The following is a 12,694-nucleotide window of genomic DNA, read 5'->3' on the forward strand; positions in this document are numbered from 1 at the left end:
ATATTAACTAACCTGTTAAAAGCTACTTTAACCCTTTCACTGAGAATTTCAGACAAGACTGAACATATATAAGTTCAGCACAAAGATACACATTTTTAATCAGAGTTGGAACAGGTGACTCCATGAGGCACGCCTGAAAATATTCCTACAAGAACGTCAAAAATCCAAGCCACCTCATCTAGCTACTAGAAAGCTGTGACAGGGACAAAACTTAAAGAGACTGAAGAACTTTAATGAGGGCTACAAGTGCATCCGAGCCATCCACACTACATGAATGATTGTGGATATAAACTAAAAGTTACAAACTATAATGAAAATTCAAGCTGAAGAGCCTGAGAAGACATACACATTCTCATTTCCTTGGTCTACAGGTGCCCGGCCCCGCATACTTACATTCATGTCCTACTTCTCAGTGTAGCAGAGGCAATTCCTTGACTCCACTTGACAGCTGCTCCCCAGAAAATGACATAGAACAACTTGCAGGAGAGAATAAAGTAATTTTGTATTTCAGTCTGAATCCCACCTTGTTTGCAAAAACAGACGAAAACACAAGTTCTGCACATCATCTAACTCCTATAGAAACCAAGACTCTGGGCAAGTCAGAGTTCAACACTGCCTTGTTTGAGCAGCAAGATCTCAACAACTTTGCTACCTTGATACTCAACTTCTACATAAGCAGATCTAGAAGTACAAGACAATTCTTATAATAATCTAATTCCACTCACAATTTGGGAATTGGAGGACACATACATGACATGATAACATGACATCTTGCATCAAGTAAGTTCCCTGAATAAATTAAGATAGCATTAAAAAAATTCCTGCAACATTCCAGAAGTTTGGCAACATTAAGACTGTTCTCATTTGCTTCAGCAGAGGGAGCCAATTTTCATCACAGATGCAGTACTTCAGCCTCTCCCTAAAAAGTTAATTCAGAATCCCTGCAGGAGTACAGGCCTAAGCACTGCCAAGCAAAGGTATTAATTCTCTATCAGCATTTTTGCAACTGAACAGCTGTGCCAAGTTCCCCAAGTTGGTAACCTCTGGGGGAAGGAACAGGAAACAGAAGCACCCTAGAATACAAATGGCAAGGATCACCATTATCTTTTTGGCAAGTTGAGGCAAGTTGACAGAGTTAACATACTAATAAACTACACCAAGACCTGCAAAGTCCTTTTATCTTCTGATGTTAATCCTCTGCAACTCAAAGAACTACCCCAGACACCCACACATTAAAACACACACACACACACTAGTCAGGTTCAAAATTTATTTTCCATTCATTTCTTGCACTTGAAGTACTCTTCGATGACATCTTTGGCCTGAGATTCCTTGCCATAGTCCTGCAACACAAGATAACCCGTTATTAACATACTGATCCATTCAAAATTTTACAACCAATTTTTAAAAGGACAACTGAGACTCTTGACACTTTCTCAAGGCATTCCAAAATATTCCCAGAATTCTGTCCATACAAGTAACCTCAAGCAATATGCCAGATGCTTTCCCTTCATTCTCTAAGACGACTATTCTAATAAAGGACTATTCCGCTCAACTGTAACACCCACTGTATGCATCCAAACAAATTCTTATTTTCTGCTTAAAGAAAGCCAAGTAATGTGAAATAGTAGCAAAGTATGAAAACACATGCAGAAGGCATCAGCCTTTATTGCTAAGATGTAGCCATCTCCTGGGACCTCAAAGACAAAGTCTTCAAGGCTCGTACTGTGGCATTACTTTACCAGTATCATTTTAAAATATGGTCTGCAAAACATTTTCAAGTTGAGCAGACACATTTAACTGGCATTTTTTTTTTCTGATGCAAAACTTCATCTCTTTCAGTTAAAAGGTCTTTCCTTTAAACACTTACTGTCAAGTGGGCATAGATACTTCAAGGAGACAACTGTTAATTCACGAAACGAGCAAAAGTATTTTTAAATAAACATGAAAGGGAACATAGAACAGGGAAGCAGTTTATTTTCACTATGAACAGGGGAAAGCAGCTGTTTTAAAAAATAAAAATCCAGGAGCTCTATTAAATAGTCCCTTATCTAAAGCAACCTCATTTTACTGCTCATTTTCAGAAGTCAAGAAATAAGCTGTAATTGGCATCATCTTACTTTGACAACCACACAACTGCAGCCCACGACTTTGCGAGGTTTTCCTTCTCTGTCGATCTTGCAGAGACCTACCCATTCACCCAGTTTCTTGTTGTCATCAACCTGCGTAAAACATTGCATCCCATTAGAACCAGCCACTTCTAACATAACTGGATTCAGCAAAAAAGCTGCTGTACACTCAGAAGTATTGGGTAACGGATGGCTGCTTTCCTCACAAGTATCAGCAGAGGGAGCCAAAGTATCATCACTGTACAGCTTCCAAGTATTTTAATTTGAAGAAACAATCATAGTGAGATTCCTCCCATGCTCCACAACCACTTGCAGCATTAATTCTTATTATACAGGACAAATTCACTTTAACTTTCTAAAATACCTGATACACATCCTTTGCCATTTAAATCTCATTTCTGTAGTGTTTCTATGGTAATTGCAAAGAACTAAAACAATAACTGCTGCAAATAGAAATTCTGCTTAGATAAGCCATAACAGAATCTCAGTGTTTCAGATGTTCAGGTCTCTATACACTGAAACAAGCTGCTTATATTTCAAGCAGTATAACAGTTCCAAACTTGTGTCTCGATGTTCTGACACTCACCTTTATTAAGTTGATCTGATGTTCTGCACAAAGTGCTTCAACTAATTTTACATACGTGGGTTCATCACAGTTTGAAGCCAGAACACAAAGATGGGCTTGGCGTCTAAAAAAAAAAAAACACCTGACAAATGTAACTTCAGACACTGCTTAAACTTCCTTTATAATCAAAACCACAAAATTCTGCATGTGCAGTTCTAGACAATCGCTACCTAAGTTTAATTTTTAGTTTTGAGATACTGTATGTTTTTTAAATATTAAATATACTTTTGATAGGAACTACCGTTATGTATATGAAAACATAAAAGCAGTCTACTCAGATATTCTTAGCTTTATTATCAGATTCTATTCCAGTTTCAGAAGCTTCTAAAAATCCCACTAAGTTCTCAGGCTCTGAAAAAAAGATATAATGACTGAATAAACACAGGGCCAATAAAGGACTGGCATCAGTATTAGAAAGCAACCAAGTAGCAAGTTGCTTTTTCTTCATTACCACAGATTACGATAATTTAACAATAGAACTGTAGTTATTAAAAACTTGAATTTCTGTATCAAGTTGTTATAACCCCTTCAGTACAATCTTTTCTACTTACGTTCAATGAAGCTGTTATGACAGGGCCCCAATTCTAATTAGGATCTTTGTATACTGTAGTACAATGTTAAGAATACCAAAGGGATACCTGACAACAGAGAGAGCTGTATAGGTCTTCCATGTTTAATCTAATGTAATGTGACCACTGCAAAAAAGTCAGTTTTCTCTATGGCCTTCATCACTGGTTTCACTGGAAAGTTTCAGGTGGTTCTTGCTTCCAAGCAAAAACCATCACACAAATGTATATCGATCTTACACATTCATCACCCTCTTAACACACAGCATATAAAGTTGTAGCTGAACTCAAAAGAAGTCCTACAAACTAGCTGTTGCTTGTCTAAGTTGTATTTCTCTTTCATTATTTGGTACCTTGTCTTAAGAGCTTTTTGCATACAGGTTTGTCAGACCACTGTTTTCACTCATAAGTCGAGTGAAGGGGTATCCGACAAATTGTTAAGTCATCAGCCAAACCTGTAGCATTACACTTAAGCACTATTTTTAAAAGTATGTGCCTGTATACAGACACACACACAAACAGGTGTGTATGCACATGTGTATATATATATGTACATATACAATACTTCACCCTACCGATAAACCCTAACTAATTACTGTGGTTGGCTCATGTATGACAAGTTTAATATTGTACCAATGCAAATATTTACAGCTGCAACAACAACAAAAAGAAGATTAAACTAGCAAAAAAGCTAAGGCAAGCTATGAATTTCAGGTTTTCTTCATAAAAACTAAACCAACTCTTCCAGGTTAAATCTGACATACATATTAACCTATTAACCCAATTAAAACTTAGAAAATTTGGAGGGGAGTCTTCCCCTTCTTAAAACAATGTTTTGAGCCCTAGATTTCCAAAGCTACACACTGCAAGCATCATTCCATTTACTCCACAAAACCAAGCCACATGAAAACTCGATGGCAGTGGGGTCACAAAAAGACAGAACGTAATGCACTAGATGCTGTTATTCTTGAATCTCCGAGTTTAGCATCTGTATTTTATGACGACAGTTAAACACTCAAAACAGACAGAAGACAAAACTCACTAGCAGAAAAACATGATCTTGCAGAAGCTTTCAACTATACATGCCGACAAATTACCTGTGTGTTCAACATACCTCATCACAATGTATCTCACCCAGTTTTGCTGTTCACCACAGACAAAGTGAGAAAGCACCACTTACTTGTCCAAGGCTTTAGCTGCTTCACGAATACCACGAGCTAGCCCATCATGGATAAGTGCGGTCTTCAGCACTTCTTGCAGGGCGGTGTTAACATCCATGACACCTCCAGCAGTAATGCTAAAGACAAGACAGAGATTACTCTGACCGTGCCAACATCTTACAACTGTAAGCAAAAGCTTCCCGTTCACCTGCAAGCATCCAATCGCTGAAGAAATAAAGAATAAAAACAAGGCAAAGAGAACTTGAAAGATGAACTTGACAGAAACCAAGAGACTGAATCCTCCTGGCGAGCCAGCCAGCTGCTCTCCCCATGCTCCCTTACCAAGAAGAGGAAGCCACGCACACAGCGACCCTGCCAGCCAGGCCGAGCAGCCAGCCTCCCGCCTGCAGGAAGCACGCGGCGGCCGCGCCACGGGGCCTGCGCAGGCAGCGCGCGGCCCGGCCCGGCCTGGCGAGACGCGGCCCGCGCGGTCCCTCCGCCCGCCGCCCCCAACGGCCCCGGCCCCGCTCACCCTTCCTCGGCCATGGCGCTCTCGGTGGGTGCTGTCCCCGCCCGGGTTCCTGCTGCAAATACAGACACAGGCCGCACCAGTGAGTGGCGCCGGCCGCCCCGGGGCCCCCGCCCGGCCCGCTCCCGCCGCGATGCCCCGCAGGCCGCGGGGATTCAGGCCGGCAGGCCCCGGCGCCATCACAGCTACTCACCCCGGCACCACCGCAAGCCGCCAGCGAAAGAGGGGGCGGGTCTTCCGCCTCGCGCTCTTATAGCAAGCGAGGACCCCAGCCGCGCGGGCGTGGGGGCTGTCCGCCGCGCTGCCTGATCCGCCCCTCGTCCGCCGCGGCGCCTCCGCTCGCGCTGCCAGCGCAGGCCCGGCCCGGCAGCAGGGTGCGGGGGCTTCCGGGGGAGAGCCAGCTGCAGCAGCCGGCTGGGGGCCGCCAGGGGCTGGGGCCCGCCTGGGGCTGGTCCCCCTCATTTTCCCTAGGGCAGTAGGGTGCACCTGTTGCCACTAACGTGGTCTGGCTTCAAATGGCACCGTTCCTCAATACCTGGCAGCCTAGAGGAAGATAGAGAACGAACGTTAAATCCCTGCTGTCTTTCAGTGGGGTTACGGCACTTAGCTGGAACTTGGAAATTTTATTTAAAAGTGCAATGGCATGTTCCCGTTCCTCTTCAGCGCCCAAGTGGTTCGGCTGGTGGCGTGTGCAGCACGGTCACCCCGTTACGAACATGTTATGTGCCCTGGTGCTGTCAGTCTGGCTGGGACTTTGTCGGTCCTGTTCCAGACTGGAAATTGGCTGTTAGGAGGTCTACATATTGCCATCTTCATAAGTGACACAATATAAGAAAAACAAGTAACAAATAGCCATGATTTGTAGCTAATGCAAACACATTTGCTACGAATGTTTTTGGTCACCTTTTTTAAAGTATGTCCCTCATTGATCATCCTGGCGTCAAGTGGCAGGCTGTAGGCTAGAGCCAGGTAGTGAGGAGATGCTCTGCACAAAGCCAAAGCGACCCATCAGGGCTGACAGGGCAGGGGAGGACAGAGGGAAGGTGGCGGCAGCTCAGCTGGCCCAGGACTGCCTCCAGCTCACAGCACAGCCTTGCTGAGCCTGCACCCAGGGAAAGGCCTGTGGCTGCAGCATCACCAGGTTCCAGCTGGCTCTCTCCCTGCTAATGTCAACTCTGAGGCCGTCAGGTATGTACGCTTTATATTACAGAGGTCTAGAAGTGGCAGAAGCAAACCGGAGTCCTCTCAAGACAGTCACGGAGACGGAAGTGTAGCGTGGGGCACTCCTCTCGCTGCGCTCTAAGCTACCAAGGGCAAAGACAGTGGGAACAACACTGCCCGTTACTAACACTGACAGCCTCCAAGGTGCATATGGCCACCTCCCAACTACTGCTGTATATTGCTTGAAACTTAAACTGCAACCCCAACTGCAGTACCCCATTGGGTACAGGTATTCTCATTTAGCAGCTCCTGTGGGACATTTGGCCATGACTTCTTCCCTCCTTCCTCCACAACAGGTGGGAACATGTAATCTCCTTCATACTGCTCAGACCCTAGTAAGCACCCCAACACACAAAAATTAATATGTCCATCTCCTTTCCCCCTCTCTCTCTCCAAGGAGAATGCTCTTCCCTATATTCATCTATCACTTAACCTTTCTGTGCTCCTTAAAAAGCCCCAAACACACCTAATCTATAGAGGAGCTTTTGTGCTGAATGGAACAATAACCTATTATTTCCCTCAGGATCATCAAAGGATAACAAGAAGTCTGTAGCCAGACACATCAGTATTGCCAGACAAGCAATTCTGTCCAGGAGATGGAAGTATGCACATCTGAAAGATTTGTACTGCAGCAAAAGTGGTAATCACAATGAAATTATAATCTAATATTCTAGAATTAGAATATGCAAAAATAGTTTTCCTAGTACAATTGCAAGAAAAGAAAGCCACAGTAAGATATATGTTATGTATGTGTAGAGGGGAGGTTTTCATTGGCACTGAACTCTGTGTTGAAATGTTGGTATAGCATAGTATGTGCATGTATTTGTGTGTAATAATTAATGGAAGTGTGTGATCCTGTTTAAAAGTAGACTCCACTGCACAGTGTGTTAATGGGATCTCATTGTTCATGTGGGCACTCTGCACACTCTTGGCACTACTCCACCTGCTCCACCTTTCTGTCTAGATTCCTACAAGGAGTAGCTAGCTTCTTTACCTCTGTATTTTCTCTTGGAGTTAGATCCATTGAGCACTCTGCAGTTTAAATGCTGGCATACAGCCACGGGGCATGACACCAGCAAAACAGACACAAGGACTGCAGTCTTGTGCTAAGAGAGTAATTCTAGTGCACTTGAGGGTGGGTAAGCAGGGTAAAACGCAGAGTGCTAGAAAACAAGGACCTGCCAGATGCAGTGCAAGAGCCTGCCTGTCTTGTCCGAAAAGCAGATTCATGACCCAGTGTTCACTAAGTCAGTTTTCACACACCCAGGGAGACATTGCTTATTTATTTCAGGTTTGCGCAAAGCTGGGGGCTAGGTGGTATTCCAAAAAGCAAGCCCCCCAGATGAAACTTCTCATGATCTATTTATAGAGTTAGTAAGTTTCCAAATCCCTCCTCTTTACACTGACTGGTTAGTAATTGACAAATAATATGGTTGCACAACTATTTCTACTATCATGAGTGCTCAGGAGAGGGGTCTTCACCTGGGCAAGGCTCTTTTTGACTTAGGGGTGTGATTTTTAGTATTGTAATGAGAGCAGTTCAGTTAAAGATACATGGATCTTGAATCTTCTTGCCAAGTTGGCAATGCATCCTCAAAGTATCCTTATTTACTGTTTCTTCAAAGCCTAATTGTTCCAGAGTGTCCTTGCTCAAAGAATGGCTATGTACTTTTCTGATTACAGCCTAAACTTGTTAACTTAACATGTACAAAGTATGCCTTGCACAAAACAATCAGAGCATTCTGCATTTTCTGAGTTATCCTTCAACACCTGGGCTCGGGACGGCTGAGGTGGTGTCATTGCATGCACTAGCCTGGTGTTTCACTGAGCAGCCAGCCCCAGCAGAGTAATTCGGTCCTCTCAAGTTTTGCTTACAGACAGCATAACATGCTGTCTATAAATGTGGATTTGGGGAGAGGAAGAGTAACCACGAGCTGCTGTCACATGACATGCAAGAATTTGGATTCTCACCAGCCTGCTGTTTTGGGCAATCTATTTCGACTCACCATCTTGCTGCATGTATTTAAAAATCCTTTGGTTATAGCTACTACCCTCTGTGCTCTCCATTCATTTCCTTGACTCCCCCTGATTGTCTTTTGGGGTGGCAGCCTTCCTCTTTTTTTCCTTCTATGATCAAAACAGCAACTGCACTTGGGGGCTTCTTCAGAAGAGTGGTACTGCAGTGAGGATATAATGCTTCACTCTGTCTCAACCATCCTCTTCCTGCTCCTTTTTGCTTTCGCTATTTCTATATTTGTCTCTTGCTGTGGTAATCTTTACCTTCACCCTGTGCTCACCCTGGCAACAATCACCGATCTTTTCTTCAAAATGCCAGAGTCCAGTGATAGCTTAAGTGGCAACTTGTAAACTGTGGGGACTTAGAAACTGAAAATGAGTAGTTCAGACAGTGGCACAGTACAGTGAGGCAGACAGGTCAGCAAGTGAAAATGCCAGGTATTAGAAACTCCCCAGAGAAGTCCATGACACTGCTAAACTGAACAATCAGTTCTGAATTTCAGTTCTGAACAATCCTTGCAAAACTTATTTCCGTCTGACATTTGTTTCTAGAAATACAAAGCACAGGCATGTGATATGATTAAATTTCCAGTGTCACAAGATAGAATTATCACTTTTTCCTTGCAAAACAGACATGATTTCTCAGTCTTGTGGAATATAGAGTTGGAAGCTTTCTTGTAAGTTACACCAGTGCACATTTCACACTTCTTAAAACTATTTTCTTGTTTATTTCCTGGTCGCACAGTCCAAAAAAAGTTTCTGCATCATAAAGATAGGAGACCAGGCTATTTTTACTGATTTTCTTGCCTGACATCCACAGAAGCCCTGCTTACCAGCCCAGAGATGAGAGATGTGTATTTTTAAGAGCCTCCAGGTAACAGTTCAGAACAGCCCACACCACATGCCGCTATTCAGGAGTGCCAGCGACATCTTTGTTGAGTTTCAAGCGCCTGGAGGAATTACAGTGAGACCATTCTGGGGTTCAGAAAGAGGACAAGCTATGGCATTTCAATACTGATTTGAAAAGAAGAAAGACCTTGATGTCATTGTAACTGAACAAAACAGTTTGCTGGTTTTTGTTGCCTTCCGCAGATTCTGGACTAGTCTCAAAGGATGTGGTTATCAAGTGGCTACATTAGAACCATTTTAAACTTTTTCCAAATATGTGCAGCCACTATGCCTTCTGGCAAAAGAAATAGTAATAGGTGTAGAAGAATGGCTGCAGAAGCATGGCCTTAGAATCTCTGAAGATCTGCACAATCCAGGCGTGGTATTAGCATAGGCCTGTAATCAGAATTGTACTGAAGTTGCTGTGCTGAAGTTAACAAGAAAGGTAGCCTTGAGCTATTCTTGAATCCTGAGACCAAGTAATTCTGTTGTGCCAACAGGCTGTGGCTGTAACAAGCTACAGCTGCTGGGAAAGCAGGTGCAGGGCCAAGAAAGATAGGGACCGGTATGGGAAAATAGGGAGTAACAAACTACTAGGCTGAAGCACAGCAACACAATTAGCTACATGGATAGAATGCTTATTTTAGTCATGATAATTAGGGGTGTGAGAACCGTGCGTGTTTTAGAGACTACTAACCAATTTTATTTCTGCTTTACGAATATGCATGTGTATCGGTTCTATATAAGTAGCGTTAGAAACTAATAAAGTTGAGCAAGATGCATAACTCATATTGAGCATCTTCTTGACTCTGGCGAACCCTTCTTCCAACAAATAGGATGCAAACAAGCAGTGGCTAAGTGATTTCTGGATTGTAATGAGTAAGTATTTCTAAGATCTCTACAAATACACAGAACAATAATAAGGGATATGTATTCCCCCATGTGCTGAGCATTTCAGAATGTCCTGGATGTCCACGAAGGAAGCTGTTCTTAAAGCAGTTGTTCTTAATATATTTTTGTCTTGTGGACGTGAACAAGAGATGTAGACTTTATTTGTAGTATTTATAGAGGACTAGTGTTCTAAGGCTTGAATTCTACATATGATTTGGGATCTGAAAGGAAAGATACATTATTTTAAAGTTGCTGAAGACATGAAATAAACAAGAAAGGCTTGTATGCTTTTAAAAAATAATTATTTTTGTTAGACTTGAAAAAGTGTTGCGAGAAGCTGGTAACAAGTCCCAGTTCAAAGGTCAACAAATATTTATAGCTGTGCTGGTCTTGGCTGGGATGAAGTTAATTTTCTTCATGGTAGCTGGTATGGGGCTGTGTTTTGGGTTTGTGCTGGAAACCGTGGATAATACAGGGATGTTTCAGTTATTGCTGAGCAGTGCTTACTCAGTCAGGGCCTTTTCTGCTCCTCAGCCCACCCCACCACCGAGGAGACTGGGGGTGCACAAGAAGTTGGGAGGGGACACAGCTGGGACAGCTGGCCCCAGCTGACCAAGGGGGTATCCCATACCGTATGATGTCATGCTCAGCATATAAAGCTCAGGGAAGAAGGAAGGGAGGGTGTTTGGAATGATGGCATTTGTCTTCCCAAGTAACTGGTACATGTGGTAGAACCCTGCTTTCCTGGAGATGGCTGAACCCCTGCCTGCCGATGGGAAGTGGTGAGTGAATTCCTTGTTTTGCTTTGCACATGGCTTTTGCTTTACCTGTTAAACTCATAAGTTGTCTCACTTTTACTCTCCCGATTATCTGCCCCATTCCACTGGGAGGGACTGAGCAAGTGACTGGCTGGTGCTTAGTTGCTGGCTGGGGTTAAACCATGATACTAGCTTATGAAGAATTAACAAAAATGTTCCCTTGACCAGTTTCTTCTGGCAATAATGAGCAGTGCATAAGCAAACGGTATGCACGCATAGGGAGTTCATAGCCCTGTTTCATTATTTGAGCCATAGCTTATGCTGATCACAGTGCATCACTGCTACTTTCCATGCTTCAGCCTTCTACTGCACACACTGACTTTGTGGAAATCCGACTCCATAAGCTTTATTGAATTACTCATTACTCGTATGTAATGAGAGGAGGACTGGGTTTTGAAAGTAGTTGGAATCTGTTGAGGGGGTGTCTACACTGAGAAGAGCAAGTACTTGGAGTGAAAACTATTTCACCTAGCCACCAAATGAAAGCTTTATTCTCTCACAATTTTAATCTCTCTCTAAAAGTTTCTTATTTGCTCTATTTGTGTGCCATGCTTTGTATATATCACCTTTTTCTTATTACCCTTTTGCGAAGTCAGGATGACTTGCAAGTACCCTTCCTCTTTTTGGGGAGAGGGGGTTAAGGCTGCTCAAGGGGCAGTATCTATGAAAAGGCTTTATGTTTATGTCTTTTTCTGGTGGCAGACAGGAAACAATAAAAGTAGTTCTTAGGGATTTTTCAACTTCACAGCAATAATACTGGAGTACTGTATCCAGTTCTGGGGTCCCCAGTTCAAGAGAGACTGGAGAGGGTCCAGCGGAGGGCCACAAAGATGGTGAGGGGACTGGAACATGTCCCTTATGATGAGAGAGCTGGGCCTGTTTAGCCTGGGGAAGAGAAGACCGAGAGGGGACCTTATCAATGCATACCAATATCTTAAGGGCAAGTGTCAAGAGGACAGGGCTGGGCTCTTTTCAGCGGTGCCCAGCGACAGGACAAGGGGCAACGGGCACAAACAGCAGTGCAGGAAGTTCCACCTAAAGAGGAGGAAAAACTTCTTCACCCTGAAGGTGACAGAGCCCTGGAACAGGCTGCCCAGAGAGGTTGTGGAGTATCCTTTTCTGGAGACATTCAAAACCCACCTGGATGTGGCTCTGTGCAATCTGCTGTAGCAGGGGGTTGGACCAGATGGTCTCAGAGGTGCCTTCCAACCCTCACCATTCTGTGATAATATGTGCCACAACAATACATTGTCAAAGTAGGCTTCAGCAAAGGAACGTGTGGCTCTTGTTCCTTGTGGCTGCTAACTAGTTTTAAAGTTTCCTAATCTTGTGATGAGACGGTAATTCTGCATTTTCCTGTCACATGGAGTGTGGGAATCTGAAGTTAGGTACACGGCAACATTTGCTCTGAAATGTCCTCATTATGCATCTTAATACTATAACTTGTGACTAGATGGAATACTGATGGCCTAGTTAAAATAGTGCTTTTAAAGAAGTAATTACTGGGTTTTCCTTTCAAGCAACAGGTGGTCTGTCCTTTATTACATTTGGAAGAGATTCCCCAGCTCATTCCTCATCTCCTTCCTCACTTTCTTCCAGATGCGAACTCATGCAAAATGCATTGATTTGACGTGCGGAATTAAACTTTATAACTCAGGATAGGTTATAAAGCAGGTATGTCTAATTCATCGGTGGGCATCAGGGTGGATAATTCCAAAAGCACCTGCTGCCCTGACTTCTTTGTGCACATGTGATTTAAAGTATACATTAATACATATTCAATAGATGCCCGAGAATAGGTTGGGTTAGGATAATTAGTCTACCTAGAAGTCATTAACCTAAGTCTCCTCC

At 43.4% G+C, this 12,694-nt stretch overlaps 1 protein-coding gene, 1 long non-coding RNA gene and 3 other non-coding genes across 6 annotated transcripts; 1 reads left to right on the forward strand and 4 right to left on the reverse strand.

Annotated features, from left to right (window-relative positions):
- Positions 1–1,256: 1,256 nt before the first annotated feature.
- RPS12 (ribosomal protein S12) lies at positions 1,257–5,330 on the reverse strand. Of its 2 annotated transcripts, none has more exons than XM_040598508.1 (6): positions 5,203–5,330; positions 5,013–5,064; positions 4,501–4,617; positions 2,716–2,818; positions 2,121–2,222; positions 1,257–1,343 (listed from the first exon to the last, which is right to left on the reverse strand). In XM_040598508.1, the coding sequence occupies exons 2-6, from the start codon at positions 5,024–5,026 to the stop codon at positions 1,281–1,283; spliced, it is 399 nt and encodes a 132-aa protein (XP_040454442.1). In that variant the 5' UTR covers positions 5,027–5,064; positions 5,203–5,330; the 3' UTR covers positions 1,257–1,280. The 2 variants fall into 2 exon arrangements, with proteins under 2 accessions (XP_040454442.1, XP_040454443.1); XM_040598509.1 differs by having other exon boundaries at positions 5,013–5,061; positions 5,203–5,293.
- LOC121090821 lies at positions 1,676–1,807 on the reverse strand. The gene has a single exon (XR_005828743.1). It is a non-coding gene; the product is annotated as a small nucleolar RNA SNORA33 (small nucleolar RNA).
- LOC121090822 lies at positions 2,290–2,376 on the reverse strand. The gene has a single exon (XR_005828744.1). It is a non-coding gene; the product is annotated as a small nucleolar RNA SNORD100 (small nucleolar RNA).
- LOC121090813 lies at positions 3,701–3,775 on the reverse strand. Its single transcript, XR_005828736.1, has one exon. It is a non-coding gene; the product is annotated as a small nucleolar RNA SNORD101 (small nucleolar RNA).
- A 102-nt stretch (positions 5,331–5,432) lies between the features above and the next one.
- On the forward strand, positions 5,433–9,511 carry LOC121090236. The gene is made up of 3 exons (XR_005828497.1): positions 5,433–6,197; positions 6,754–6,870; positions 8,992–9,511. It is a non-coding gene; the product is annotated as an uncharacterized LOC121090236 (long non-coding RNA).
- Positions 9,512–12,694: the final 3,183 nt, after the last annotated feature.

Source organism: Falco naumanni, chromosome 6 (genome assembly GCF_017639655.2).
Source record: "Falco naumanni isolate bFalNau1 chromosome 6, bFalNau1.pat, whole genome shotgun sequence".
Lineage (NCBI taxonomy): Eukaryota > Metazoa > Chordata > Aves > Falconiformes > Falconidae > Falco > Falco naumanni.